At 33.4% G+C, this 27,985-nt stretch overlaps 1 protein-coding gene across 1 annotated transcript; it reads left to right on the top strand.

Annotated features, from left to right (window-relative positions):
- Positions 1–50: 50 nt before the first annotated feature.
- DCN (decorin) lies at positions 51–27,985 on the top strand. Its single transcript, XM_039342302.1, has 8 exons — positions 51–229; positions 3,957–4,188; positions 9,846–9,958; positions 19,942–20,155; positions 22,180–22,293; positions 23,712–23,805; positions 24,442–24,580; positions 26,413–27,985. The coding sequence occupies exons 2-8, from the start codon at positions 3,993–3,995 to the stop codon at positions 26,605–26,607; spliced, it is 1,065 nt and encodes a 354-aa protein (XP_039198236.1). The 5' UTR covers positions 51–229; positions 3,957–3,992; the 3' UTR covers positions 26,608–27,985.

The raw sequence follows: 27,985 nt of genomic DNA, 5'->3' as shown, positions 1-27,985 counted from the left end.
ATGATGTACTGTGGGTGTCAGCAGCCTGGAGTCTTTTCATTGAGGAAAACATTGCTTTTTAACTGTGCTATGGAATAGAAGAAGCAGGAGGGGTTCTTACCAAGTGACAGTCTCGCCTCACTCAACTACCCCTCCTCCTTTCCACACCTGCAAGATCTTCTGCCTGGCTCTTTTCAGTTAATTGCCTCTCAGCTCCAAGAGTGCCTGTTGCAAATCCCTGGATGAAAAGGTATGGCTTTCATTAATAATTGTTCTGAATGTATTTTCACTTTTAAAAAGCAAAATCTTTCTGAGAGTGTAAGAAAAGTTCTTAGTTGTGGGGGGAAATGTTGTATATGTAACATTTGAAAATATTATTGAGAACATTTTATATCTCCTAACCATATTTTATATTTTTGGAAGGTTTTTTATTTTTATGTTTAAAAGTCTTGGCATGCTTCTTAAGGCATTTTGCAGCAATGGATTTTCTTGTATTGTGGAGTTTGGAGTGGGTAATATTGTAAGATGAAAGAACTGTAAGATTTCGTGTTTGTACTTGAAAAACTGGAATGTTTTTCTTCCCAATGATTACTTTAAATTAAAGAGGGAATCCTTTCTTCATAGGATAAAAGATCCTTCTAAACATTCTAAAGTTGTATATTTTGTATGTTTGTAGTGATTAGATATTTTAGACAGGGAAATTCTCAGCTGCAAAGTACTAAAGACAAACAAACAGAGCTGTACAGTGGTAAAAGCAAAGAACTGTAAAAGCAGATTACTCAGCCTGTCTGAAAATTGATATTCATATGTTCCTCTAAGACTTTGATTGCATCCTGCAGAATACCATATTCAATTCATCAGTTTGCAATGCCTAATAAGTTTTGGGTACCTAAAATCTATTTACAGCTTTATTAAAGGATGATTATCAAAGAATAATTCTGAAATAAAACAGAGCTATAGTTTCCTCATGTCTAAAAGCAAGAAAAAATATTGTCTTCCACTAGTCAGTTAAATTAGATATTTATTCCAAAGATTGTGGTTACAACTGATTCAGGAAGAGATCTAAAATCCTGGACAAAAACACCACAACAAAATGCAGTATGGAATTAAAGTACTCCCCACCTCTGTGCTCGGTGCAATATAATGTATTGTTTTAAACTATAAGATTTCCCATGTCTATCTATCTATCTATCTATCTATCTATCTATCTATCTATCTATCTATCTATCTATCTATCTATCTTGAGGAATTCAGAGGCTTTGTGTGTTTCTTCATAACCATGCATGTTTATTCTGAATTTCCTATTCAAATTTATGCAGAAGAATATCTCATTAGGCTCATGGGACTCACTCCCATTATGCAGTCATGGAGACCTTGATGAAAAATCTTACAGTTACTAAAGAATACAGCAGGATAAGGCCCATTTTTAAGGGCAGAATGACCTTGTTTATTTGCTAGATTATTAAAATGTTTTTAAAGACATTTCAATAAAGGTTTGTCTTCAAAATAAAAGATTTATTGCTGATCTTTATTGTGGTATTTAAATATATATAGAAAAATGCAGGATGTGTGCTTGTGATACTACATTTTGGTTGTGATTTAAATGTAATAATCATCTACCATTTATACCTCCAAACCAATAATCAAAATTAGTTAATCTTTAATTGAAAACAATTCTTTAATTGTTTTCTAATCCAAAACACCCATTTTCGTAGTGTCATGATACTTCATTACTATTAGAAAATTAAAAATCATCATAATATGAATTAGTCTATATGCCATGACTAATTTGAAGACCAAAATAGCAATTTAGTAAATATTTTAATTTTTAATGCCATAGAGCATGTGTTCAACTGATATTCTTTTGAAATAGAAAAATATAGCTATTCACTACATATTAATGAATCAGTTAACACAAAATAAAGCAATTGGCTAGAATTTCTAAATTAACTACATAGCTTTGAGATGAGGTAGTTAGCACCAGTGTTAGGACTGAACAGGGAGATCTGGGTGCAAGTTTTATCCCATAATGCAATTTAAGAGGTGACTTTGGGACATTTTCCTCGCCTGCTTTTCTCTCACAAGATGGTTATGGGAACAAAAAGTAGTGCATGCATATGTGAGGGAATCATGAGGATAATCCAATGTTTCACAAAGGAGAATCCATTTGTACAATGGGATTTTTTCTTCTTCTCCATTCTGTGCCTGCATTCTCTGCAGTCTTTTAAATGCTGTTTTATCCCAAGTCTTGAATAATTTCCACTTATGGAAAACCTGATTGGACTTCATTTTCTATTTTGTACAAGGATTTCTCTGAAAATATAATTCTGTAATTTTGTTATTTCCATTCTAATTTCCCTGCAATTAAGTAAATCACCCAGTAAATTACTATTTCAATAAAATGGCATGAGGGTTTCTGCTATAAGGTATAGTTTTCTTATCATTTTGGTAAATAGCAAGGTGTCGTGCCACAAATATTATTTATAAAAAGCAAGCAACTAAACAACATTTTTTCCTTTTCACAATGTCAGTGTTCATGTGGGAAATAAATGTCAAAATTTGCCTCATGAAACATATGCTGATAAATGTTTACTGACAGTAATTAGGATCAATAAGAGGGAAAAATTCATGCCACAGTGATAACATCTAAATTAGATCCGAAGAAACAACAAAAGACAACATATTTATCTGAATAAATATACTGTTGGTTCTAAAAATCATTAAGAACAGTGACCATTTGTGTTTAAACCATTTCATTTGTTCATTAAACAATGAAATGTGGCTTCACTTTTTAATATTCTAGCATTAATATAAATCTTTTCTGTGATTTGGCTTTTGTTTGCTTTTGCTCTTGTATATAATTTAAGTAGTTATACAAAAAGATTTTTATATAAATTTCTATTTATAGAAATCCTTTCAGCTCCTCCCATTTCTTCTTGCATCATTCACCCTGGAGGATCTGAATCTTCAATTAAATCTCATTTGCCTAATTACTAATTTAAGTTCCATACCATTTTATCAGTATAAAGGTCATTTGCACTATTATGATAACTGAAGGTTTTTTTCCTCCCTTTAAAATGAGGCATAAAGTTCATTTTAAGCAATTAAAGCTTTCTTTCACAGGGTATTACTACCTGATAATTTTGTTGATTGTCAAAACCAATCAATCAATCTCACTTACTTGAACCCCACTCATAAGTTTCAGAACTTCAGAATAATCATCCAAATGTAAAATGTAGGAACAAAATATTTCAGTCCAGTTTCTATATTGACTAAGAACCAGAGATGGAAAGTTTGTATGACTTTTATCCATCATTATTGCACAGCGTTCCAGTAAAGGCATTTGTTATTAATAAAGTGGAAGTCAAATCAGTGATATATACAATTGTCTCTATGTTGCTTTTTGTAACTCTGGGTTACCATGGTTCTCTGTTTCTTGTATAAATTGTGACTGTATTGACATGTGGATAGTTAAACAAACATGCCCACATTTTCTTTTCATTCTATTCATTTAAAAGAAAAAAATACAGTGCTAAAATGTTTTAAAATAATTTAATAAAGGACTTCTAAAACTTCTTTAAAATCCAAACTCCACCTGAAAATTATATAATAAAAGATAAATAACAATATCATGCAAGAACAGAAGGACCAGAAGTGCCAGAACTGGAGGTATTTGCGTGGAGTCAGAAGGTGTCAAATAACACAAGATATGTCATGCTGCTGTAATACAAGCCCTGCCCCCTTAGTATATGCATTATGGCATCACACACATGTATGAAATAGGTACAGTTTGGGTTGTAACAACACAATGATCTATTGTCAGTTTGACAAAAGCACTGGATCCTTTGGATACATTTGACCAGACATCTAGACAATGGCATCAGAATACTGTGACACCAGAAGCTTCTTAAGTGATAAATGTGTAAAAGATACTCAAATTGTGTTTCCATCTTGTACATCTTTGCTTTGACTTCTAGATTCATTCCTGCTCTGCTGAATAGATGAACTAAATCATGAAACTGGCTATCCTCTTTCTTCTATTCCTGCCACTTTGCTTGGCCAAACCATTTTATCAAAAAGGCTTGTTTGATTTTATGCTTGAAGATGAAGCAGGATCTGGAACACCTGAACCTACAGTATACCCTCTTATGCCAGTGTGCCCATTTCGTTGTCAATGCCACCTCCGGGTTGTACAGTGTTCCGATTTAGGTAAGTTGAATGAAATGTTATCTCATAAAATGCTTGAGTTGATTTAAATGAGTTTTAATATTCTGTGACAACAACACTGTGTTCAATGTGTTGAATTACCTCTAAATAAATTGAAATATGTGATGTTATGTTGAATAATCTTATTAACATGTAGAAAAGAAAGGCCTTGGTTTTCATTTCCTTTCCATTCATTTTATCCTGTCTTTTATTCTTATAATATGCTAGAACAAAAGGGATATAATTAAATAAAGGAGAAGTGATCATGGGGACTTCATATAATTCATCAGTTTAACTCCATTTTATTCATTTAGCATTAATAATCTATTTTGTCCTATTTCAACCTATGTTGGAGATGTGTCTTTTTAAGACTGGCTGAGGTAGAAGGAAAACAATTCATTCCAATGTATCTATAATAAATAGTCAGAACTTAAATGAAAAATATTGAATATAAAAATTATTATGCTTTAAAGTTTTCCTAATTTCCTAAAAATATAATAAGATGCAATTATAATGAAAATAGCTTTTTGATATGAAATATCTCCAGATATTTACAGCAATTTTGTTTGTAATATTATTTTATCTACAAATATAGAAGCACCACAGAGGATAAAATAATAGGGATTAACAATTCCAATACATACCTATCTCTGATACTTAATCTCCTGAGTTGTTTTCTGTCTTCGGTTCTTCTCTTCATTTTCAGATCTTTGTTCCAGTTCGAAACTGTTTCTAATACGTAATGCACATTAATTATGTTTTATTATTTCTTTCCTTAAGAGTTCATTTTCCAGAGGCATTAGCTATGGAAATATAGCCATATAGAAATCACGTTACTGTCAGAAAACTAAGAAATATTTGTATTCATTGGTCATTCTTAACCATTTAGGATGCCAACAAATTGAAATTTATCTTTATATAATTCACTTGCCTGAAAAGAAGTGCCATGGCCTATCAATTCATTTCTAAAACAAGTTGCATGTCAAATATTGATGCCATAAATTTGAAACCCTGCTATATTTCATATATAATGGCAGTGATGACAAAGTAAGCCATGAACTGAAAACTTTTAAAAGTTTTTTTTTCTACATCACAAAATTTTGGTTTAGTATTTGTTCTTACGTGATAAACAGTACATTGAAAAATAAATTATGAGCATTAACTAAAGACTCTTAGTCCTAAATCTTAAAGGGAATTTCAAGTTTTCTTAAATGTCCTATTGGAATCTAGAATCATAAGAATTATATAGAGGTTTAAACAGTAGCATATATTGATTTTTTGAGCACATTATATATTTCTGGATATAACTTTTAGAATATCCTGATAGTATAAGCATATACAATGTTTTGACAAAACCTGAATCAGACCATTCATCCAAAATCTTTTAAAGGGTTTTTTTTATAAATGTTTGAAAAAAGGGTTGTATATTAATTGTTATCCATATTCATCTGCACTGAATTATTTCCTGAATTATGGTATATTTTCTTCAATTTTGAAAATACCTGAGTAGAGGCAGTTAAGATACTTCTTTTGCTAATTAAAAAGCTTAGCATGGAAAAAATAAGAGAAACATATTTAAATTTAAAATCCGGTGATATTTTTATGAACTTCTAAAGGGTGTATCTATCTTGTATTCATGGTTGACTTTTTCTTAAACAATATAGCTATGTTTTTAAAATGAAATGGTTGAAATAATGATGCTATGGAATTTTGAGTATAGTTTTATTTCAATCCAGTGTTCCATTTACATATATTTATAGAATTCCAAAGATAAATACTGTCCTTACTGTAAAAGAGGAAATTGTTAGGTTGCCTGCTAAGTAGTTGTGCTGCCACAAGTAAGTTCTAAAAGATACAGCAGAGCTCCATAGATTGTTCAAATGTCCTGTCAAAAATTCTGATTATATCCCAATTCATAAACATATTTTATAACTCCAACAAATGATATGCATTGCTCATATAGCTAAGTATATGTTGCTTTATTTCAAATTACTGGGCTGAATAAATAGGAAATCTTCCCATCCCTTCTTCCCAAACCAGCAAACTATTGCTTTGCAATCAGCAGTAGAAGTACCCAGACTCCAACTGAATTAATGTTGCTATGTTGTAACAAGGCTAATTGCTGCTCTGCAGATTTCCCCATTTCTAATGGGTAAGAGTAGAAAATGATATTATTGCCAAACATTAAAATATTGAGTACCACTTCTTGGATAAGCTTAAACTGTGCTTGAACTAACCAATTAGTAAAATATTATTTAATTGCATGTTAATTGTTTGGAAAGGTTGTTTAATTGCATATTTGGACAAATTTGGTAGACAGTGATAGTACTGATTTAATTGTATAACAATTTGGGTGGATATTGAATTTCATAACTGATCTTAATGAAACACACACACACACACACACACACAAACACACATTCACACAAACACAGATATATATACACATACATTTCCCAATTCTTTATTGCACCCACAATATCAAGCTTTATTGACTCCACAACTATAATTCCATTCAAACAGACAAAGGCACATTAATTCACTGATTCTAAGGGCGTGATGGTTCAGCAGTTAAAAGATGCAGAGTCTGTTAGCTGGAAAACTGACAGCCTGGGTTTGAGACCTGAGCACTGCACAATGGGGTGAGTCCTGTTACTTGTCCCAGCTCCTGCCCACCTAGCTGTTCAAAAGCATGCAAATGCGAGTAGATAAATAGCTACCACTTCGGTGGGAAGGTAACAGGGTTCCATGCAGCTCAATGTATAGTCATGCTGGCCCCATGACCACGGAAGTGTGTTTAGATAATGCTCGCTCCCTCTACTAAGAAACAGAGATGAGCACCTCCCTAGAGTCGGACACATCTGAACAGGGAAAACCTTTACCTTTACCTTGATTCTATGGCTCACATATTTTGAGTGACTTATTTTCAAGAATCTGATCTAATTAGTACTTTACTTATGAATTAAATTGGTCAGCTGAATTTAGGTGATCTCAGAAGAATAGCCATTTTGCAGTTCACCATTCATCTTGGTTTATTAAAAGGCATCCCTTACAATACAGATTCTTGAGGAATCTAGCTATTTGTATGGTTCCTTTGGCATTATGTATAATTTATTTTTATTCTCTGTTTTCCATTATGTTGGATTCCCAATCTACTCTGATGTAGGCCCTCTGAGCAACATGATACATATATTTATTAGAGGATAAACGATTTCATAGCTGAATTCTTTGAGAACTATCAGATGGATACCATCTGGAGAGAATCTAGTGCTCTGTTTTCAGTATTTCCCAAAAAAAAAAAAAAGTTAAATATTCATATTTAAACCCTACTTAAAGCATCTCTGGAAAACTTCCTTTAGTCTTCTTTAATCTTTCTAGCTGATTTTCTCCAGCTGTTTAAACTATTTAAACTTGAAATTTTTAATTTTAGTATCTTCTTAATATTCTGCTTTGTGTTCATTGCTATTTTCTTCTAGGGTTTTTTTGTGCAAATATCTATTTATTTTTATTACCATTTGCAAACAAATCCCTTTCTCTAATACTTCCTTTACCACATTGCCTACTGACCATATTGGGAGTCCTTTGGACTTTATATTAATTTCTTGATCTTCTAAGTTTCTGTTATTGTGATTTTAAATAATCTTTTAAATAACTATTCAATTCTTGAGATATTTGATATTCATGATTATTCTTCCAACTTCTGTGTTACCAGTTCCTTCATTTTTCAGAAGTTCCCTTTTGGAAATATGACTATATTAGACTTTGTTGGGAATGTTTTACATCTATCTATCTATCTATCTATCTATCTATCTATCTATCTATCTATCTATCTATCTATCGCTAAGATTGAACCATGTGTCAAAAGTCAGCTTACAATACATGAAATAGATCCAACCTTAAGAAACCATATAGCAATGATTGATTTTCTGTAACATTCCTCCATTTTTTATTCACACATGACATATATCTATAGATGTCTATGTCTATGTCTATCTATAGATAGATGATATAGATATAGATATAGATAGAATATAGATAGAATAAGACACTCAGAACAAAGCTCCCTCTGAAAGATAATGCAGTAGATCATAGCAGGTTTCAGCTCTATTACATGATTGAGTTATCTGTACACAAATGTGAATCCTGGAAAAAAGAAAAGATGGAATAATGCAAAAGAAATTGCTAAATAGATGATGTACTTGATATAGTTAACTTCTGACATAAATTGATTTAACTGTGTTTAGTGCCTAGAAGGGAGACATCTGGAAATTCATTCACGCCACTACTGGCTCTTTGATGGGAAAAAAAGATGAGATATAAATCTACTAAAATAAAGTTAAACTGATGAACAACAAGTTAAGTCACTTCAACTGTCTTTTTACTATTTGTTATTCTATTACAAAACAATATTAAAAACCTTATTTTTATATTCCATAATTGTGTGGTCCTATTTTTTGTTATGCAATAATAACACAGAACCCAGGAACACATGCCACAAAAATATACAATAGGTCATTTAAATTGTTGGTAAAGCAAGATTGTATGAAATAATTTTAATTCCATGTAAACTGTATTTGAAAATGGCTGAAGCAATCTGCCTGATGGTATTCAAGAATCCTCAGCCAAGTAGGAATACATTCTTCACATCACATAGACATGTATGCTCATATTCACATATACATACACAGACACATGCAACCTGAATATAGTCTCAGTTTCAAAAAAATAAAATAAAATTCATGTAGTTCAATCAAATAATATTTTAGCTTTTATAAATCCAATAAAGTGAGCATTTACATTCTGATCAGTCACGTGAGCATATTAATCCTTTTTGAAATATATTTTGGAATTGTGATCATTACAGAAATAATTTCACAGTTTATTTTAGTAGGATACATATCCAATTAAACAACTGCTTGAACTGCCCATACTGATTATATACAATTTACTCTCTTCAGATACTTGAGAAGTAAATGAACTCAAACAAGGCCTTTCTTCAAACATTTGTCTGGTGATACCCGCAGAATATGGTACTGAGAAAGCTTCCAAGTCTGGCCTCAAATTGTTGTACAGAATTATAGTTTAGTTCCAACTGACCATAATTAGAACATGGAATTTTCAAAATGATTGAATGCACTTAAATCTTGGCCTAAATTTTTATTTATTTTACATGCATGCATCACTAGTTTGTAATGGTGAAAAATGGAAAAGTGATGGACATCTGAGAATATTAATGAAATTGGGAACCTTGATTAGGGTTTGCTTCTTAATACTTTCACATTAATAGGAATATCATTTAAACTGTATGTGCTTTCAGAAATTCCTCATTGATAAAAAAAGAGGAAGGATCACAATGATTTATATTACAAATTGAATTGAAAAATTTTCATAACTTTTAGATAAGATCTAGAAATCAGAGGTGGTCAACCTTGGCTCTTTTATGACTTGTGGACTTCAACTCCCAGAATTCCTGAGCCAGCTGCGCTGGCTCAGGAATTCTGGGAGTTGAAGTCCACGAGTCATAAAAGAGCCAAGGTTGACTACCCCTAGGTTATATTTGTTTGCAGTAGTTGTGATTAAATTGACAGTCTAAAATATAATTAATTTCTTTCAGATATCTTTATTCTCTTGCTTATAATAATCTTTCCCCTCCCTTATAGGTTTGAAGGAAGTTCCGAAAGATCTTCCCCCAGATACTACTCTACTCGACTTACAGAACAATAAAATAACTGAAATAAAGGATGGAGATTTCAAAAATCTGAAAAGTCTTCATGTAAGTTGTAGTGAAAGACACTATGTTATTAGTATTAAAGGGAGAATGTACAAAGATTCCACCTTCATCCCTATTTTCCATCTAAATATGGCACATGGCATATCCTTCTTTCAAGGTAATGAAGACCTAGTGCTTTGGGTTAGCAGAAAAGAACAAAGAGCAGCGATCAAATGGGAGATGAAAAGAGAGTCAGGAAAGGAAAAACTCTAGGCCAAACTCCTGGACAATCTTAGGGACCATTTTAGACCATTAGGTTGTGTGTGTGTATGTGTCAGAGAGAGAAAGAGAAAGAGAGACAGACAGAGAGACAGAGAGATTTACACTTGCCACTGAAAACACTATTATTTAAGGTTTGATAATAAGATAATTCTTAAATCTAAGGAGATGGAGTGTGCATCTAGGAATTCAGGACTGCTAAAGTTTCTAGAAAATGGCCATTCTCCAAAAAAGAGCTTTTTTGTTTCCATGGCAAGTATACTTTGGCTCTTGCATAGCTCTTTTAATGTCTAAACTATTTAACATCTACATAAAGTAGTCAATAGAGGTTTATCTGGAGCTTAAGAGTGTCACGCCATCAATACACTGATGACAGGATTTCTCTTTTTCATGAAATCCCTGAGCAGAAGAGGAAGTGTTTAATTAGTGTTTGCCAATAATAATGGACTTGGTAAAGCCAATGCATCTTAATCCTATACAAGCATCACAGAAGTACTGTTAATAGATGATTTTATATCACCTTATAGATCAGCTTTGGATAAGTATTTACTCTAAGAATTCATGTTTACACGCATGACTCCAGGGCAACATACTGTAGCATCAAATGTACATAGTCACTATAAATGCTCAAGAGGCAAATACTTTGTTTATATCTTCTATGTTTTTAAGAAACCCTGAAAAAGGACAGGAAGAACCTCTTCTCCCCTTCCCTTCAAAAACAAAGACCAGACTTCTTCCAATAAATCTTATGTGAATAAGGAATCACTTATTCACAATTAATCTATGGAATTCATTACCACAAATATGTTAATATCCATTAGTATCAGTGGTGGGATTCAGCCAGTTCACACCACTTTGGCAGAACCGGTAGCTATTTTTTTGTTGCCCAGGCCCAGAATGGACTTCTAGAAGCGGCATCCACACAGAGAACCAATTGTTCACATATTTGAATCCCACCATTGATTAATATGCATATATGGTTTTAAGAGAAAATTAGATAGATTCATTGAAGTTCCAAGCTCTTAGTCTTGAAGATTTAATTTCACTGTATTTCCAAATATTATTTACAAGGAAACGATAGATAAGGGGTATGGATAAGGGGTATGTCTTCATCTCCATCTTCCAAGGCCACTTGGTTAGCTACTGTAAAAACCTGAATGCTGGTCTTGGCCTATTCTGACAGGTTTGTTCTTACATTGTTTATTCTTATGTTACATTGAAGCTGATCTATGACTTTTCCTTCTGTTGGCTATTAATCCATTGGTTCAAATTATGTTGTTTAGTATTATATTATTTAGGCAACTAGTTCAAAAGAATAAGTTTAAAGAGCCCTGATTTAAAGTTCTTTAAGATTCACAATTCTTTGGATTGCTTCTTATGATGATTAACACAGAATGTTCTACACAGCTGATTCAGACGGACAACAGGTCATACTTACCAGAAGGTCCTAAATTCTAATCCTAGATCCTAGAAACAGAATGTATTAAAGAACTGATGTGGCAGGGCATTACAAAAATTCAACAGCGTTTATCTAACAAAATGAAATTCAATGGTGAAAAAAGTAAGGTTCTACATTTAGGCAAGAAAAAACAAATATACAGGTATAGTATTGCTATACTATTGCTCAATAGTAGTAACTGTGAGAGGGATCTCGGAGTCCTAGTGGACAATCACTTAAATATGAGCCAGCAGTGTGCTGCAGTTGCCAAAAAAGCCAACACAATGCTGGGCTGCATTAACAGAGGGATAGAATCAAGATCTTGTGAAGTATTAATACCACTTTACAATGCCTTAGTAAGCCCACATCCAGTTTTGGTCACCACGATGTAAAAAAGATGCTGAGACTCTAGAAAGAGTACAGAGAAGAGCAACAAAGATGATTAGGGGACTGGAAGCTAAAACATATAAGGAACGGTTGCTGGAATTGAGTATGTCTAGTTTAACAAAGAGAAGAATGAGGGGGGACATGATAGCAGTGTTCTAATATCTCAGGGGCTGCCACAAAGAAGAGGGAGTCAAGCTATTCTCCAAGGCGCCTGAAGGCAGGACAAGAAACAACAGATGGAAACTGATCAAGGAGAGAAGCAACTTAGAACTAAGGAGAAACTTCCTGACAGTTAGAACAATTAGCCAGTGGAACAATCTGCCACCAGAAGCGGTGAATGCTCCAACACTGGAAGTTTTTAAGAAGAGACTGGATAGCCATTTGTCCGAAATGGTATAGGGTTCCTGCCTGAGCAGGGGGTTGGACTCAGTGACCTCCAAGGTCCCTTCCAACATCATCATCATCATCATCATCATCATTATTATTATTATTATTACATCAAGCTTAGTACAAATTTAGTAGTTTTTCATTCATATCACATATGGATGGAACTAAACTACTGATACGCCAACAGTATATAATTTCTCTGAAACCTGGTCCAGATCAACTCTGCCTTGTTTCTAACTGATACTGTTATTACATGATCAATGATCTTAAAATATTTTTTTAAAAAAGCATATCCATTTCAACTTGGAAGTGCAACTCACTACAGAGCAAATGCAGTTCAATTCACTTTTAATTGAGATTGATGTAATTGAAAGAGTAGGATTATATGTCAAGTTAACATGCTGGTATCAGTGTCTATGGAGAAGTCTTCCCTTCCTTCCTTCCTTCCTTCCTTCCTTCCTTCCTTCCTTCCTTCCTTCCTTCCTTCCTTCCTTCCTTCCTTCCTTCCTTCCTTCCAAAAGAAGTTGCTAGGGAGCCTTTATTTGTATTGTGGAAAAAAAGACAATCCAAGCTCAGTAATGTTCACTGACTGGTATTAAAACAGATTAGATTTTACTCTGCCAGTGGATGTTCTTGCAATTTTCATCTTGGACTGAAAAGCATTCTTATACCTTCACATGAATGGTAAATGGTTTTAGGAAGGAATGATGAGGTGGGGGAGAGTCCTTGCTAATGCTGTTAAACTGTGCATGACCTTTTCTTCTCCCAAATGTGGCCATTGTTGCTTAGAACCTAGAATTAAAACCATATGCATTTCTAGATATGCACAACAGACCCATCTGTAAAACATACCTCCTGTTTTTACTGATGATGAACAGGAAATGATATACATCAGGGACACTATACACTACAGCACAAAATGTTCAAAGTGGCAGTTTCTTTACTTTTTGCTGACACTTTCCCTCCTCGCTTTTTTTCCCCAGAGCTGTTTAGAACATTTTGATTTTCATTAATGTTCCTTTCTTTAACATGTGCTACTTTTACAGATATCTTGTGTATAACTAATGATGAAAGAATTTCAAATGGCTAAAAATCAAAGCATAAAGAGAGGAGCCATCTGTTTTCCCCAGTCTTGCAAACAAGATGATGCATTTAGTATATAAAAATGTTTTACAGCTGTATTACAATGGTTAGAATAAAATATAAGTGAACTTGTCCATGAAAAAGTATTGTGTTCCAAATATTTCAAAGCTGTTTTCTTAAGACTCACGTGTACAATGAGGAAATAGGTAAGCAGAAATAATAGCATGAGGTTTATGTAACAGTTTCTAAATTTATAATTTACTAAAAAGAGAAAGCAAATAGGTTTTTCTATATAAGTCGTATATATCTGGTTCTCTTTATGTTTATTGTTGTCACAAAAAGTATAGGGGTGAAACAAGAGTAGTAGATTGATTTTGGACCCACCCAAAGTTGGTTAGAAGATGGGTAACTATGTAAATGTGTTAAATAAATAATTCTTGCTAGTGATTGGATGATTTTGTTCACATGCTGTTTTTATTCAGTCGCTCTCAATTCACTGAATGATGCTATCCTTGTGGTTCAAATGAACCAGAAACCCCCCTCTTCTGTATTCTTCCACTTCTCTTTCTACATTAAGTTTGGGGTAGGCATGCCTTTATCACCTCCTAACAAAAGCAAAACTGTCATGAGGGAGAGGAAGTTTGGTTCCTGCTTGCAGATCAGAATTCTTTCTTAGCAGAATTGTTTCTGCTAAGTTCTGCTGCAGAGATTTCTGTAAGAAGGCATAAGATTTCCTAATCATGTAGGGATAATATACTGTTTTTACTTTTTAAAATTATATTTGCATTTTATTATGTTTTATTTTATGTTTTATAAGTTTGTCTGTTTCTGGTACATTTTTAATTTTTCCTCTTCAATTTTTTATGTCTTAGCATTTTAGTTTCATAATTGGTATATTGCATCCAGTTTTGATCGCTACAATATAAAAAAGATGTTGGGATGCTAGAAAGAGTGCAGAGAAGAGAAACAAAGCTGTTTAGGATATTGGAGGCTAAAATATACAAAGAACAGTTGAAGGAATTGGATGTCTAGTTTAATGAAAAGAAGGACCAGGGGGTGACATGATAGCAGCATTTCAATATCTAAGAGACTACCACAGAGAAGAGGGAGCCAACCTATTTTCCAAAGCACCTGAAGACAGAACAAAAAGCAATGGATGGAAACTAATCAAGGAGAGAACCAAACTAGATCTAAGGAGAAATTTCCTGACAGTTAGAACAATTAATCAGTGGAATGACTTGCCTCCAGAAGTTGTGGGTGCTCCATCACTGGAAATTTTTAAGAAGAGACTGGACAACCATTTGTCTGAAATGGTATAGGATTTCCTGATTGAGCAGAGGTTTGAATTAGAAGACCTTCAAGATCCCTTCCAACTCTGTTACTCTGTTTGTGACTATTTCACAAGAATTGTCTGAATTCTTAGCTCATGCTTGAATTATCAGTAATAACATTTAAACATTTGTCTTAAAAAAATCTAAAGGGTCCTCTCCAAACTGTTTTTGACTTATACATTTAAAATATTTAAGTATTAGTTTCATTTTCCAGGCTTCTGGTGAACAGTCTGACTTTATTTCATCTTGTATGGAATTATTTGTTCTTCTTCTAGTCCGAGGTGTTCTCAATTATTTTCTTCAACAGCACAATTGAAAGGCATATTTCTTCCTTCAGTTTTTGGAATGGTCCAGTTTTCACAACCATATATTACAACTCAAATATCATAGTCTTAACAATATGTACATTTATCATCAGTATATTTCTGCACTTTTTATCTAGATCTGTCATAATCTTTCCTCCAAATGGCATCTCTCTATTTTATGGATATAGTTATCAAAATCATTCTAAGACTAAGAAAAAAAAGTCTTATTATTTTTCTCTGTGTATTTGCAATGCAGGAGTATTTCCTGTTAACATAATCTTTGCTGTTGTTGCATATCAATTTTTGCACTCTCTCTTTTCACCTTCAGCAAGAGATTTATTAAAGTTTTGTTAATTTCCATTTCTCAGAAAGATGCCAAGGTAACTGAAGTTGATACTGTTTCTTACCTTTTCACTAAACACTGCTTGTTAGTAAGGTGGCCCTGCCTCATCTGATTTCAAATTATACACCTTGTAGTTCTCATTCCACACATTTGCAAATCTAGAATAGAACATCTTGAGCATTATTTTAATAGTATGTGATATAAGTGCAATTGTTTGGTGATTTGAGTACAATTTAGCATTGTTTTTACTTGAACTCGAAAAGAAATAACTATTTTCCACTGCTTTGACCATCACTGCATTTTCCATATGTGGAATCTAATAAAATTTTAAACTCTTATGCTAGTATTTCAATAATTCCTACATTTTGATTTGGAGATTTGTATGGCTTCTGACTCATATAGCAGGTGGCAGCCCTGGCTATGGGGCCTTTTGCACAAATCCATTTTATGCATTGATGATAGTCACTCATGCCTTTGTCACTTTCCAATCAGAGTTCTACAATGTGGTCTATATAGGCTGCTGTTGAACATTCAGAAGCTTCAGCTGATCCTGAGTAGAATGGTATACATTATTTTTGGAGCACCAATTTAAATAATTGCTGCTGGAGCTGCACTGGCTCCCAAGTGTGCTTCCAAGGTACAATTCAAGGTTCTGATTTACATAGCACATTTCTTTATGAAATGCCTCTTTCCTAGGGTTTCTGTCCAGGCCACCAGATCTGATATGTGGGTGCAGTCCAGGTCCCTTTTATCAAACATTATCATGTGGTGGGATTTAGAAGAGGTTCCTTCTCTGTTGTAGCACCTTCACTATGGACCAACCTCTCCTCACCCTGCGATCCAGATGGCCTAGATCCTCTTGGGCATTAGGAAAGCTGTGAAACATCTTCCTCCAGGCCCTAGGCCAAGATGTTTGCTGAGCTCAATGTTCATACAGTTTATTGGAAGTTTGCTATATTGCCTTGGCTAATTGGTTTTTGTTTTTTAAAAATATTTTGTTTTTGTGCTTAAGAACTCCTTTAAATTTATTATTCATTGTTGTTAGTTGCCCAGGATTATGTATTTAAAATGAGCAAACTAGATAAATTGTTTGAATAAATACATAAATAAGTAAAATTTAAAAGTCAAGGGTTCATTTAAAGTATTTATTAAAAGTCCTTTAAAGTATTTATTTATCTCAGACAAAGTCTGTAAAGGGTTATTTTTGGAAGAGTGATAGGACAAAATGACTTCGTTATGAACAAAACTTTCCTGGATTCAGCTCTATTCTAAGAATAATGTAGAAAGCGGTAGTTTCTGAGGCCTAGGAAGGCCAATATGTAAACATGTCTCAACTGCTTCCCAAGGCTTCCAAGCAACTTGACAAGCATACATTAATTCAAGAGACTTTGAAGTATAAACATGTAAGCATCTGTCTTTTTCAGACTGTACTGGGCAATCAACTGCTGGACTTGATGTTTCATTCTTGTTTGGAGCATACATTTTAAGATAGTCAAGTGAGGTCTGTGAATCTTCTGCCGAATTTAGCTGAAACCTGAAATAAGCATTACATGTCTCCCAGTCCTAGCTGTGAAGGGCAGATTTTCCCAGGACTAAAACAAGAATGAAGGTTAAAGGAAGATGATTATGCAACAAATTCACTTGTGAATAGGGAGATTAGAAAAGAGCAAGAAAATTTGAAATATGTTTTTTTTAAGTATAGTATGAGGAAGACAGTTATTTAACTGTATAGATATTGCAGGAAGAGATCAGTATAAAAGGAAGATGAGGAAACCTAGGGTTTAGAATAATTTTGGCACCTACTGGATTATACTCTAAAATTATATATTAAATGTCAGAAAGAATATTACCCCATGATTGTACTTAATATGAGCGCAACTTAGCATGAGAAATAAATAAGATGAACAAACACGATTTAATAACTATAGCAAAATCTTAAGGGGATGAAGCCTTTCTGAAGGAAAGGAATAGAAATAATACCTATATATCTACATCTAAACCTACATAACCTACATCTGTACTATCTACTGTACGTATTTCAGCTCAGAAACCAAGTGAATGAACTTGGTAAGGCTGTTAGAAATATTTGATTTTAAAAGGAACAAATATAAGCAATACAGTTGTTAGAATCTACTATCATCTATCCAACCAAGGAGAAGATGTGAATAATGCGTTTAAACCAGGGTCAAGTAGCCCATTACTTCCCCCCATAAACATAGGGATTTTCAATGCAATCTACATTGTTCAAGCTATTGTGAAAACGTTTGGTTTCTATGTTATCCGTTCAACATTACATTAGGTGACACTTTCAAAACAAAAAGAAGGAAAGACACTTTCATGACATAACGTTGTAGAAGTGGTGGATTTTTGTTTGTTTTTGTTTTATACCAACTATATAGTATGTACCTCAAAAAAGGAAGTTTGTGCAGTCACAATTTATGTAATCTTATTTGTATGTTTTTGTGTTGACAGAAAAAGCTGATTTGTATTGCTCCAGTAATTGTCCAGAGGACAAGACAATCTTTGAGATCCAGTTTTAAATATTCCTATTAGTTTTATAGAGGAAAAACAATTCAGACATGGTGTTTTCTAGCTCTTCTCAATGTTTCAAAACTAGTAGAAATTAAGTTGATCAAATTTAACTTCAAGCATTTTTTAAGGGATTGAGGGGTGCAAGTAGTAAAAAGCTGTGCCCAAGGAAACACCCTAATTGTGTAAAAATATTGTTTAAACTGTTCACTAGGGAAAAGAAGAACTGTACAACTAGATTCATTTCTGATATTAGGACTTGTAGCCTGAATTTCTCTCAACTAAATATGCATGTAACATACACAGTGGTGGAATTCAAATATGTGAATAACTGGTTCTCTGTGTGGATGCCGCTTCCCGAAGTCTATTCTGGGCCTGGGCAATAAAAAATTAGCTACCGGTTCTGCCGAACTGGTGCAAACTGGCTGAATCCCACCACTGAATATACAATATTTGCATTTCAATTATATGTGCATATTAATTCATATTCAGCTGCATGAACCTTAATGAAGTCTAGAGAACATTTTGTTTCATCATTCAAAAATTGCAATTAGTTTTAAATATTTTATTTACATTTGTTTCTCAATCTGAAACCTAATTCAGTCATGTTAGCATTCATTGCGCAGAGAGAGAAAGACTGACTTAAATGTCCCAGCTTTGGTTTAATATTAGTAACTAAGGCTCAAATTACCACCAGAGACTTGACTTTATGAGCTGTTATGATCTAGTTCAATAGTTCCTTAAATTGATGGATAAATGTTCTTTAAAGGTAGCAGATGAGTAAGGAGAAGATGCTCAAAGTTCTTTTATTATCTGGCATACCACCATTCACAAAATGGTTAGAGAATAGATATTACATAGGGGGAACATTCTACTTTCAGCAGGTTTTTTTTGCCCACAGTACAAGGGGAAAGAAATAAGATAAACCACCACTTGGTGCATAGAAGTATGTCTCTTCCCTTTTGGCTCAGACATCCCTGTTCAAGTGGCCCATTGCTATTTCCCACAGGCCCAATGATTTACACTTTCACAGCTTCAGGCTTCCACATGCAACACCAATCCAATAGCAATGACATTCTAGACTAATAGGATATCACTATTGGATATCTGAAAAACAATATCCAAAGAGCCTGGTTCAATTTTAGGTGTGTTTTAAAATGGAAAGAGAGCACGATGACTTAGGGGTTAAAGACACTGAGCTTGTCAGCTGGAAAGCTGATAGCCCAAGTTTGAGACCGAGTGCCACATGAGAGGATGAGCTCCTGTTACTTGCCCCAACTTCTGCCCACCTAGCAGTTTGAAAGCATGCAAATGCAAATAGATAAATATGATCACTTTGGTGGGAAAGTAGCAGCATTCAGTGTATAGTCATGCTGGCTACATGACCATGGAAATATCATCACACAACACTGGCTCAGTCTGCTAAGAAACGGAGATGAGCACCACCCCTTAGAGTCACATACGACTGGACAGGGAAAAACCTTTACCTTTATCTGTTTTAAAATGGATACAGAAGGATTCAAAGACTGATTATCTGGATGTGCCCTTAGTTTTCAGGGGTCTTACTGAATGAGCGCTCATCCCACTTAAAAATCTAAATAAGATTTCTCAGCAGGTTTTTGTACTCTTCTTCCATTTAAATTTTGAAAATTGAAATAAGTGTGAGAGAGGCAGTATCAGGGCAAAGAGTTAAAGTTACTTCCTCTCTGCCACAATCTTAATCCAAGTATTTCTCCCACTCTCTTGGCACTCATTTTAAAATTTCAGCCAAACCACATTTCATTTTGCACTCATATAAATACTGACTGCATAAAAGTAGCGCTGCCAACATGTACTTCAAAAATAAAATTAAAAACAGGCCATTGGGAGATTAGCATACAAGCATTCTGGTGAACGTTTATAATCTTGCTTCTGATAATATATTTCCTGTCTGGCATTAACAACTGTCCTACTTTACTATTCAGGCATTGATTCTTGTTAACAACAAAATCAGCAAAATCAGTCCTGGAGCTTTTTCTCCACTCAAGAAACTGGAGAGACTTTATCTTTCCAAAAACAACTTGAAGGAACTTCCAGAAAACATGCCAAAAAGTTTACAGGAACTGCGTGCACATGAAAATGATATTGTCAAATTAAAGAAATCTGCCTTCACTGGACTGAATAATGTGATTGTCATAGGTATGCACCATTGCTTATAAATAAAAATTTATGATAGGAACTTATTAGTTGGCAAAATGAATAATATTGTTGAAATTTGATGAAATCCAAATTTAGTTAGAGCTTCTTCATTGGTTTGTTGAGGTAACTTTCCAAAGAGAATTAAGTAATTGTGTCACAATTAATTGTCCGACCATCATGACCCCATGGACAACGTTCCTCCAGGCCTTCCTGTCCTCTACCATCTTCTGGAGCATTTAAGCTCATGCCTACTGCTTCAGTGACTCCATCCAGCCACCTTATTCTCTGTTGTCCCATTCTTCTATTGCCCTCAATCTTTAAAAAAATGAAAAACTTTTTTCCTCATATGTGAGATGGGTAGTATGATTCATGCTGAGGTCATTAAATTGATGGTTATTTGCATCATACATTACCAAGAGACATTTTGGATTGCATTACGATATAAATGTGAAGAATAACACACTAAATATTTTTAAAGGATGTTTAAATGGTACAACCTTTATCCAACCTGAGTCTATCTTGGAGGAATCTTCCTTTTGTCTATCTTTTCGGGTTTTGAAGCAATGTTTTTCCGGTTCTCCTGAAACATTTGCCATACAAATTGTTCCTTGATGAAGCTTGCTATCATGCATTCAGAGGCAGAGTTCTCAGCTTCCAGTGATCACTTTAGGCTGCTGCAGGCATGCCCTTCTCTCTCAATCACTAGATCTTCCTCTTCATGGCCAGTTTGGCTTGAGCTGGACAGGAAGTTGGCACCTTCTGCAGAGACACATGTTCACATAATGCCTAAGCAACACTCTGCAAACTGTCATTTAGGCATTACACAAGTTCTTTGTATACACACATCTAGATTAAACATTAACGTTTTTTTTCAAATACGTGACTTGTCTTGTTTTGAAAGAGCAATAGATCTATGTTTTAAAAAATAGGAAAATCTTTTCTATACAAAAGATTGATATAAACCAGGAATATGGGTTTGATGTATATTGCAAACCATTACATATTTTAAGATGTTTCTGCCAATTTTAATTCTTCCAGCCCTAGTGACAGATCATAGTATTAGCAAAAGCACTTCCCCACATTCATTTAACTTCTCTATACCACATGTTAAGGAAAGCAATTTGTGACAGTTTTTCTCACTGCAAATGATGGTTGGAAAAGAAACGAAGGTAGGGGAATCAACCAATCACAGTCTTATATTATCTGCCAGTTGAAGAAACTGAGGAATGCACATTAACCCAACTGCAAGGAAATAATATTTTGTTTTGCTAGTAACATTTAATTTTTTAAGGTGAAGAAAGATAAGAAAAAAAATTAAAGGAAGTATTGCAGAAAATAATATTATTTATTTCATTGTTTAATGTTTTTGTTTACCACTTAGTACATTTATAAAGATTAAAGTCTTTATAAATGTAGAAAAATAACATATTCAATTTAAAAAGAGGAATGAATAAAAACCACAAAAATGGTTAACACAACATTCATAAAAGGAAGGCCTGGATGAAGGACTATATTTAATAGAGGCCTAATGATAAAACCATTGGTACCTTAGATATTTTCTAGGGGAGTGATCACAAAATGGCAATTTGCAATCTTAGCAATCTACTGGCTGGTAGCAGGAGGGGCCATCTGTCACTTCTCCTGGTTCCAAATCACTTAGGGCCCTTAATATTAAAATCAGCAGCCTGATCCAGCAATTGATAGATACTCCATACATTAGATCAATAAAAATATTACACTTTTTAGGATTGCCAATAAGAATTCTAATTATTTTTAATTAATAACATTTCATATATCTAAAGGAATTTCTGATAGATGTCTGCAATCTGAATCCTATTGCCTTTTATCCATTTCCTTCAAAATCAAGAATAATTTTATAGAGATGCAACAATAAATTGCATTGGTTTTCCTTATATATAGCAAAATTGAGTAGAAAAGTTAGAATTAGTATATTATATAACTTGGTGATGGTGATTCTATAACCAGTATACTGCTTATTTTTATTTTTTGCTAATGTGTTTTAGAATTGGGCACCAATCCATTAAAAAGTTCAGGGGTTGAAAATGGAGCCTTTCAAGGGATGAAGAAACTCTCCTACATCCGTATTTCAGACACAAATATAACTTCCATTCCTAAAGGTAAAATCACTGTTTTTAGAGGTTTTGTGGAACATCGGCATTCAAGTACCCTATTGTCTATATTTCATTTTTTGTTTTAAAATATATATAAAATAAGTGATGTCTAAATATAAGGAATATATCATGTGAGAAAATGTTCTGAAATTAGGACCAAATGCATTGTAATATTAGTAATACCTTAAATTGGTATTTGAATATTTTTATTCTCAATTTACCTTTCAAAACAATGGCTAGTAATGTAAATGACACATATGTTCAACTTTTTATTTTACTAATGTTTTGAGTTGATAATCTTTATATAACTTGCCATTTACTGCTATGACATCAGATAAAGGAATGCATAGATGCAAAGAATGCCTATTAAATAGAGTACCTCAGCTGAGAGACTGGAATTCCATAGGAGGAATGTTGCAAAAAGAACATAGCTTCTTTACAACTTCTCCGAATCTTTGCAGTATACACATTTCCAGTTTATCTGTGTTTGTTGTGAATACATAACTTGCAGGTCCAATTCAAAATGGAATAGAGGAAAACGAAGTGGCTAAAATAGTTTTCCAATCTTTCTTACAGAATCATTTATTAAGTGAATTTGTTACTGTAAGAGTCAAAATGTATAGCCTGTCTTCAGCTTATTGGAGGGGAATGATATTCCAGTTTCAGTCTCTCTACTTGTTAACAAATCTCAAGAAGCAGGACTGCACCTGACTCAGTATCCTACTATCAGTATATTATATAATCCACATATACATTCACATGTAGGAAACTAAGTTCTCTGTTTGTGGTAGAGTTGGAACAATAGAAATAAATGAGCTAAGAACAAAAGTGCACCTTCAGCATATCCATCTTGTCTCTTGTCCTTATATCGATAGCATATATTCAATCTTCAGTGTTTATCAAGGTGATTTGTACTACATGTGTTGATCCCTCACTTGGTATATGATGTAAAACACGTCACAGCAAACTAATTAAGCATTCTAGCAAATTAAACATTCTAAGATTGATGCAATACTTTCCAAAATTCACTCTTCTTAAACAGTAGAAAGCATGGAAGAATCCTTTCGCATCTAATAAGAGTGTATATTAATTGCAGTAAAAACATGGTGAAGAGTTAATCCGAAAATCATTCATACTTCTGACTATAATTTCTCAATATATTTTAAATGGAAAAGGTCACTGAATTTCAGTAGGTCCTTCTTGTTGCATGACTGTATTATCATAAGAATTTAAGCAAATGAGCTTAAGGGTAATTTATATGTAAGAAATCTAGAATGACTCAGTGCCAACAGTAAAAAATGATGTTAATTAAACTGCAAAAAATATTTCATCTGTGTCACATGATGCATAAAAAATAATGTTTCTAGGAATTTTGCAGTTGTATGCAATATATATACATAAACACATTCTTTTAAAAATTCTAGGTCTTCCTGTGTCTCTGACAGAACTTCATCTTGATGGCAACAAAATCAGCAAAATTGATACAGATAGTTTAAGTGAACTTCCCAATTTGGCTAAGTATGCTTTTTTATGTATATATATACATACACACACACACATATATAAATCTATTAAGGCAGATCTCACTTTGTAACAGATATTTTAAAATACTAATTTAATTATTTAAATTAATTAGTTTTTCACATTTACTAGTTTTTTCTAATTGAACAGTTATCCTTCATTAGTTTAATATCTTTATCAAGGTAGGTTAAAATTTAATAACCGAATACTTTAAAAACTGATGTGAGTTAGAAAAGATTTAATGGGTGATGCTATGGAGGTTTCTGTAAGGTTTAAAAAGCTTAATTTATCTATTAAAATTTCCATCCAAAAGACAGTCAAAATATTATGTCTCTGCGGTCAAGTACAACTGAGGATCTGAAGAGATCACATGCAGCCCACATATATCCTACCCTTCTCTAAAACATTAGTTTTAAAAAATATTTTCCTTTTGCTGGAGCCTTCATAACTTTTTAAACTATATACAGGGCATCTGGCTTTTGTGGAACTACACACGTCAGCTTGCAGCATAGATAAAAATGCATATAATGCAAATGAAATCACAACAAATCAAGGTGATAAATTATGTTTAATGAACATATAGAAACAAACTTTTACTTCAGCACCATTGGTACAATGTTTTTCTCCTTATAGGCTTGGTCTCAGTTACAATCGCATTGCTAGTGTGGAAAATGGATCTTTAACCAATGTGCCACATTTGAGAGAACTCCATTTAGACAACAATGAATTGGCCAAAGTACCTGCTGGACTAGGAGAACACAAATACATACAGGTAAAGTATATCCTAAGGAGAATAATTAGAAATATAGTTAAACTCACAGATAAAATACACTATATTGGAGAGGTACCTAGGCCTAAAAAAGACGTGCAGAAAAATGCTGCATTTTGGCTTTAGAATGATAATAATTGCCATTTTAATAACATGATCAAACATATGTTGATGGAAAACAAAGGTCTGAAGTTGGTCCTGCAAACAACAGCAAACCTGAAAGAAAGCAAGTCTGGGTCCATGGTAAATATCTAGATAAGAGTTTACACAGGAACCTTAACCCCAGAGTTTATAATAAACATGCAATAATACTTACATATTGTATTTATAAAGATAATATAAACTACTAATTCCCTGAATACAAAACATGATGCTTAGCACTTTGCAACCTTTCTGATTGTCAATATTGCCTAATTTAGAAATTTCTTTTGAATTTAATTATGCTGGGAAACCTTGGAGATTTTACATTGCTAGAGAGATAATTTTATAATGAAACATAATTTACACTCTTTTTTGTTCTCTTGTAATTGGAGGTATACAAAAAAGCTTACATCATACCCATGAGAATTTCATCGTTTTTCTGTCATATGAAATCATAATGGTTAAGACATATAGAATCATGATTTGGAAATAATAATAATAATATTAATAATAATAATAGTAATAAAGTTGGAAGGGACCTTGGAGGTCATCGAGTCCAACCCCCTGTTCAGGCAGGAAACCCTATACCATTTTGGACAAATGGCTGTCCAGTCTCTTCTTAAAAACTTCCAGTGTTGGAGCATTCACTGCTTCTGGAGGCAGGTATTTCCATTGGTTAATTGTTCTAACTGTCAGGAAGTTTCTCCTTAGTTCTAGGTTGCTTCTCTCCTTGATTAGTTTCCATCCATTGCTTCTTGTCCTGCCTTCAGGCGCTTTGGAGAATAGCTTGACTCCCTCTTCTTTGTGGCAGCCCCTGAGATATTGGAACACTGCTATCATGTCCCCCCTCATCCTTCTTTTCGTTAAACTAGACATACCCAATTCCAGCAACCGTTCCTTATATGTTTTAGCCTCCAGTCCCCTAATCATCTTTGTTGCTCTTTGTACTCTTTCTAGAGTCACAGCATCTTTTTTACATCGTGGTGACCAAAACTAGATGCAGTATTCCAAGTGTGGCCTTACCAAAGCATTGTAAAGTGGTATTAATACTTCATGTGATTTTGATTCTATCCCTCTATTAATGCAGCTCTGCACTGTGTTGGCTTTTTTGGCATTAGGGCACGAAGTCCAATCTCCAATAGAAGAAATGTTTATTGCAGCATTTAATGTTGATCATGTTTCATTTTATGATATAATTTTTTTTAGCACTGTTAGTTCAATCTTGTAGTGGTCAAGAGAATCACAAAAAAACATTATCAAAGAATACTTTATTACTCTCAATATTAACAAATGAAGATTTTTCAGATCCCTGAATTCTGCAGAAGGGTATGAAATATCTGTGATTAGAAAATGGTAAGAACTCTTGCTTTAACATCTTGGAGCTGCTAAAGTCTAGCATCAGAAATTTATGTATCTGAAATATTCAATTAGTTGGGAATCTGTGTAATGTAAGTATTTGGAATGTACAAATATATAGAAGTGACAGAAGATGGCAAGATAAGGCACTGAAATGTCCTTGTTATCTCATGGAAATAAACTGATTACATGTGTTTATGGATCCTTTGTTCGCAATGAGAATGGATAAAGTTGAAACGTATTTTGACACAAACATTTAGATATTCTTATATATTAATTTTGCTTTTTTATAATTGACTACAACAAAAGAGTTTTACTTCTATGTTTTTGATTTTCAGGTTGTCTATCTTCACAACAACAAAATTGCTGCCATTGGCCCTAATGATTTCTGTCCTCTTGGATACAATAGCAAAAAAGCCTCTTATTCAGGAGTAAGCCTGTTTAGTAACCCTGTGCAATTCTGGGAAATTCAGCCATCTGCTTTCCGATGTATCTATGAACGATCTGTAATACAACTTGGAAACTACAAATAAATGCACAAAAGCGTTTCCACTTAAATACCTGTTGCTTTTTAAAATTGTTGGTAACTATTAAAGCCTAATATTGGAGACTTAACTGCAGAGTGGAGATTATTATATTTGTAAAAGACCCATGAGACAATTTCTAGAGAAAATAAGTGAATTTACTTTGTTTTTTGCTTCATTAAAACACATGATATAGTTAGTGTTATTTCTCCCTTAGGTGAGCACACCAGATTTTTTTCAATATTCCTCTGGGCATGAGATTTGGGGGTAAATATTGGTCAAGCATTTCATAATTAGAAATGATATAAAGCACATTTTTACTCTGCAGCCACACATAAAAATTATTTGGAGAACAAAATAGTGAAGCGTACTTATTTAAAAAATTAATCAATCAAGTCTTAATAAACTCCCATCAGTTTAAAATTGAAATCATAAGTGCAGGTATCAAAATATCAGATATTCAAATAAGCAATACAGAAATGTTGCTTTTGTTAATATTTTTGGTTAAAATGCTACTTTAATATATACCATTTTCTTTTCTATGATTTTGTGTTTAAATCTTCCCAGATAATTTATGTACAATTAGGAAAATATTCTACAGGCTCAAAATATATTCATGACCCTGACTTTTTCTAGAGTATGTCAGCAATGGTTACTGACATTTTTATTTGTGTCCCCATGGAATGGAGACACAATCTTGCCTTTATCATTTAGCACCAGGGAAAGGACTTGTGGCCATGTCCCCAAATTCCTGCTTCATTCTCCAATTCTTCATTGTCATCCTAACCTTCTAGGTGACAAAGCTAATGTTTTCAAGCTGCAATTATTTTTTTTATTGTTCACAATTCCAGTTCATAATCTGATAAAAATATTCAAATAAAATTCCCATTAATTTGGGAATCTTTGAAGAATTATTAGGTGGATTATGACCAGTAAGTCTGCAAGCATGTATAAATTAAGTAATATTGGCCTACTACATTTAACAAATTGCTCTTAAATGCAACAGTGGACATCTATCCACTTTAACTAATTTGAATTTTAACAGTTTTCATGTGTAATGTAAAGAAATATTCAGATTATTTGCTCAGCAACACCTAGACTTACAAAGGATCATCAACTGGCCAGACATAGAAGAGCATTATCTAAAAAAATTATTTTAAAACACATCTGAAAGCAAAAATTATTTTCACATCGCTACAACTGGTTTTATCTAGTAGCAAGAATATAAAAATGGCTGTACATTTCTGAGATCCTTATCTCCAAATTTAATTGTATTTCTTTCAACATGACACATTAAAGAAAAGTTTGGATACCTCTTAATTGTTCAAAATATACAGTATTTTCAATGTATGTATGTTTTATATTAAACAGTACTGGCAAACTCCAA

This window comes from Crotalus tigris, unplaced genomic scaffold (assembly GCF_016545835.1).
Source record: "Crotalus tigris isolate CLP2741 ecotype Arizona unplaced genomic scaffold, ASM1654583v1 scf7180000017785.2122318, whole genome shotgun sequence".
Classification (NCBI taxonomy): domain Eukaryota; kingdom Metazoa; phylum Chordata; class Lepidosauria; order Squamata; family Viperidae; genus Crotalus; species Crotalus tigris.
The sequence above is the reverse complement of the archived record's forward strand: the minus strand, read 5'-3'. Positions and strand labels throughout refer to the sequence as shown.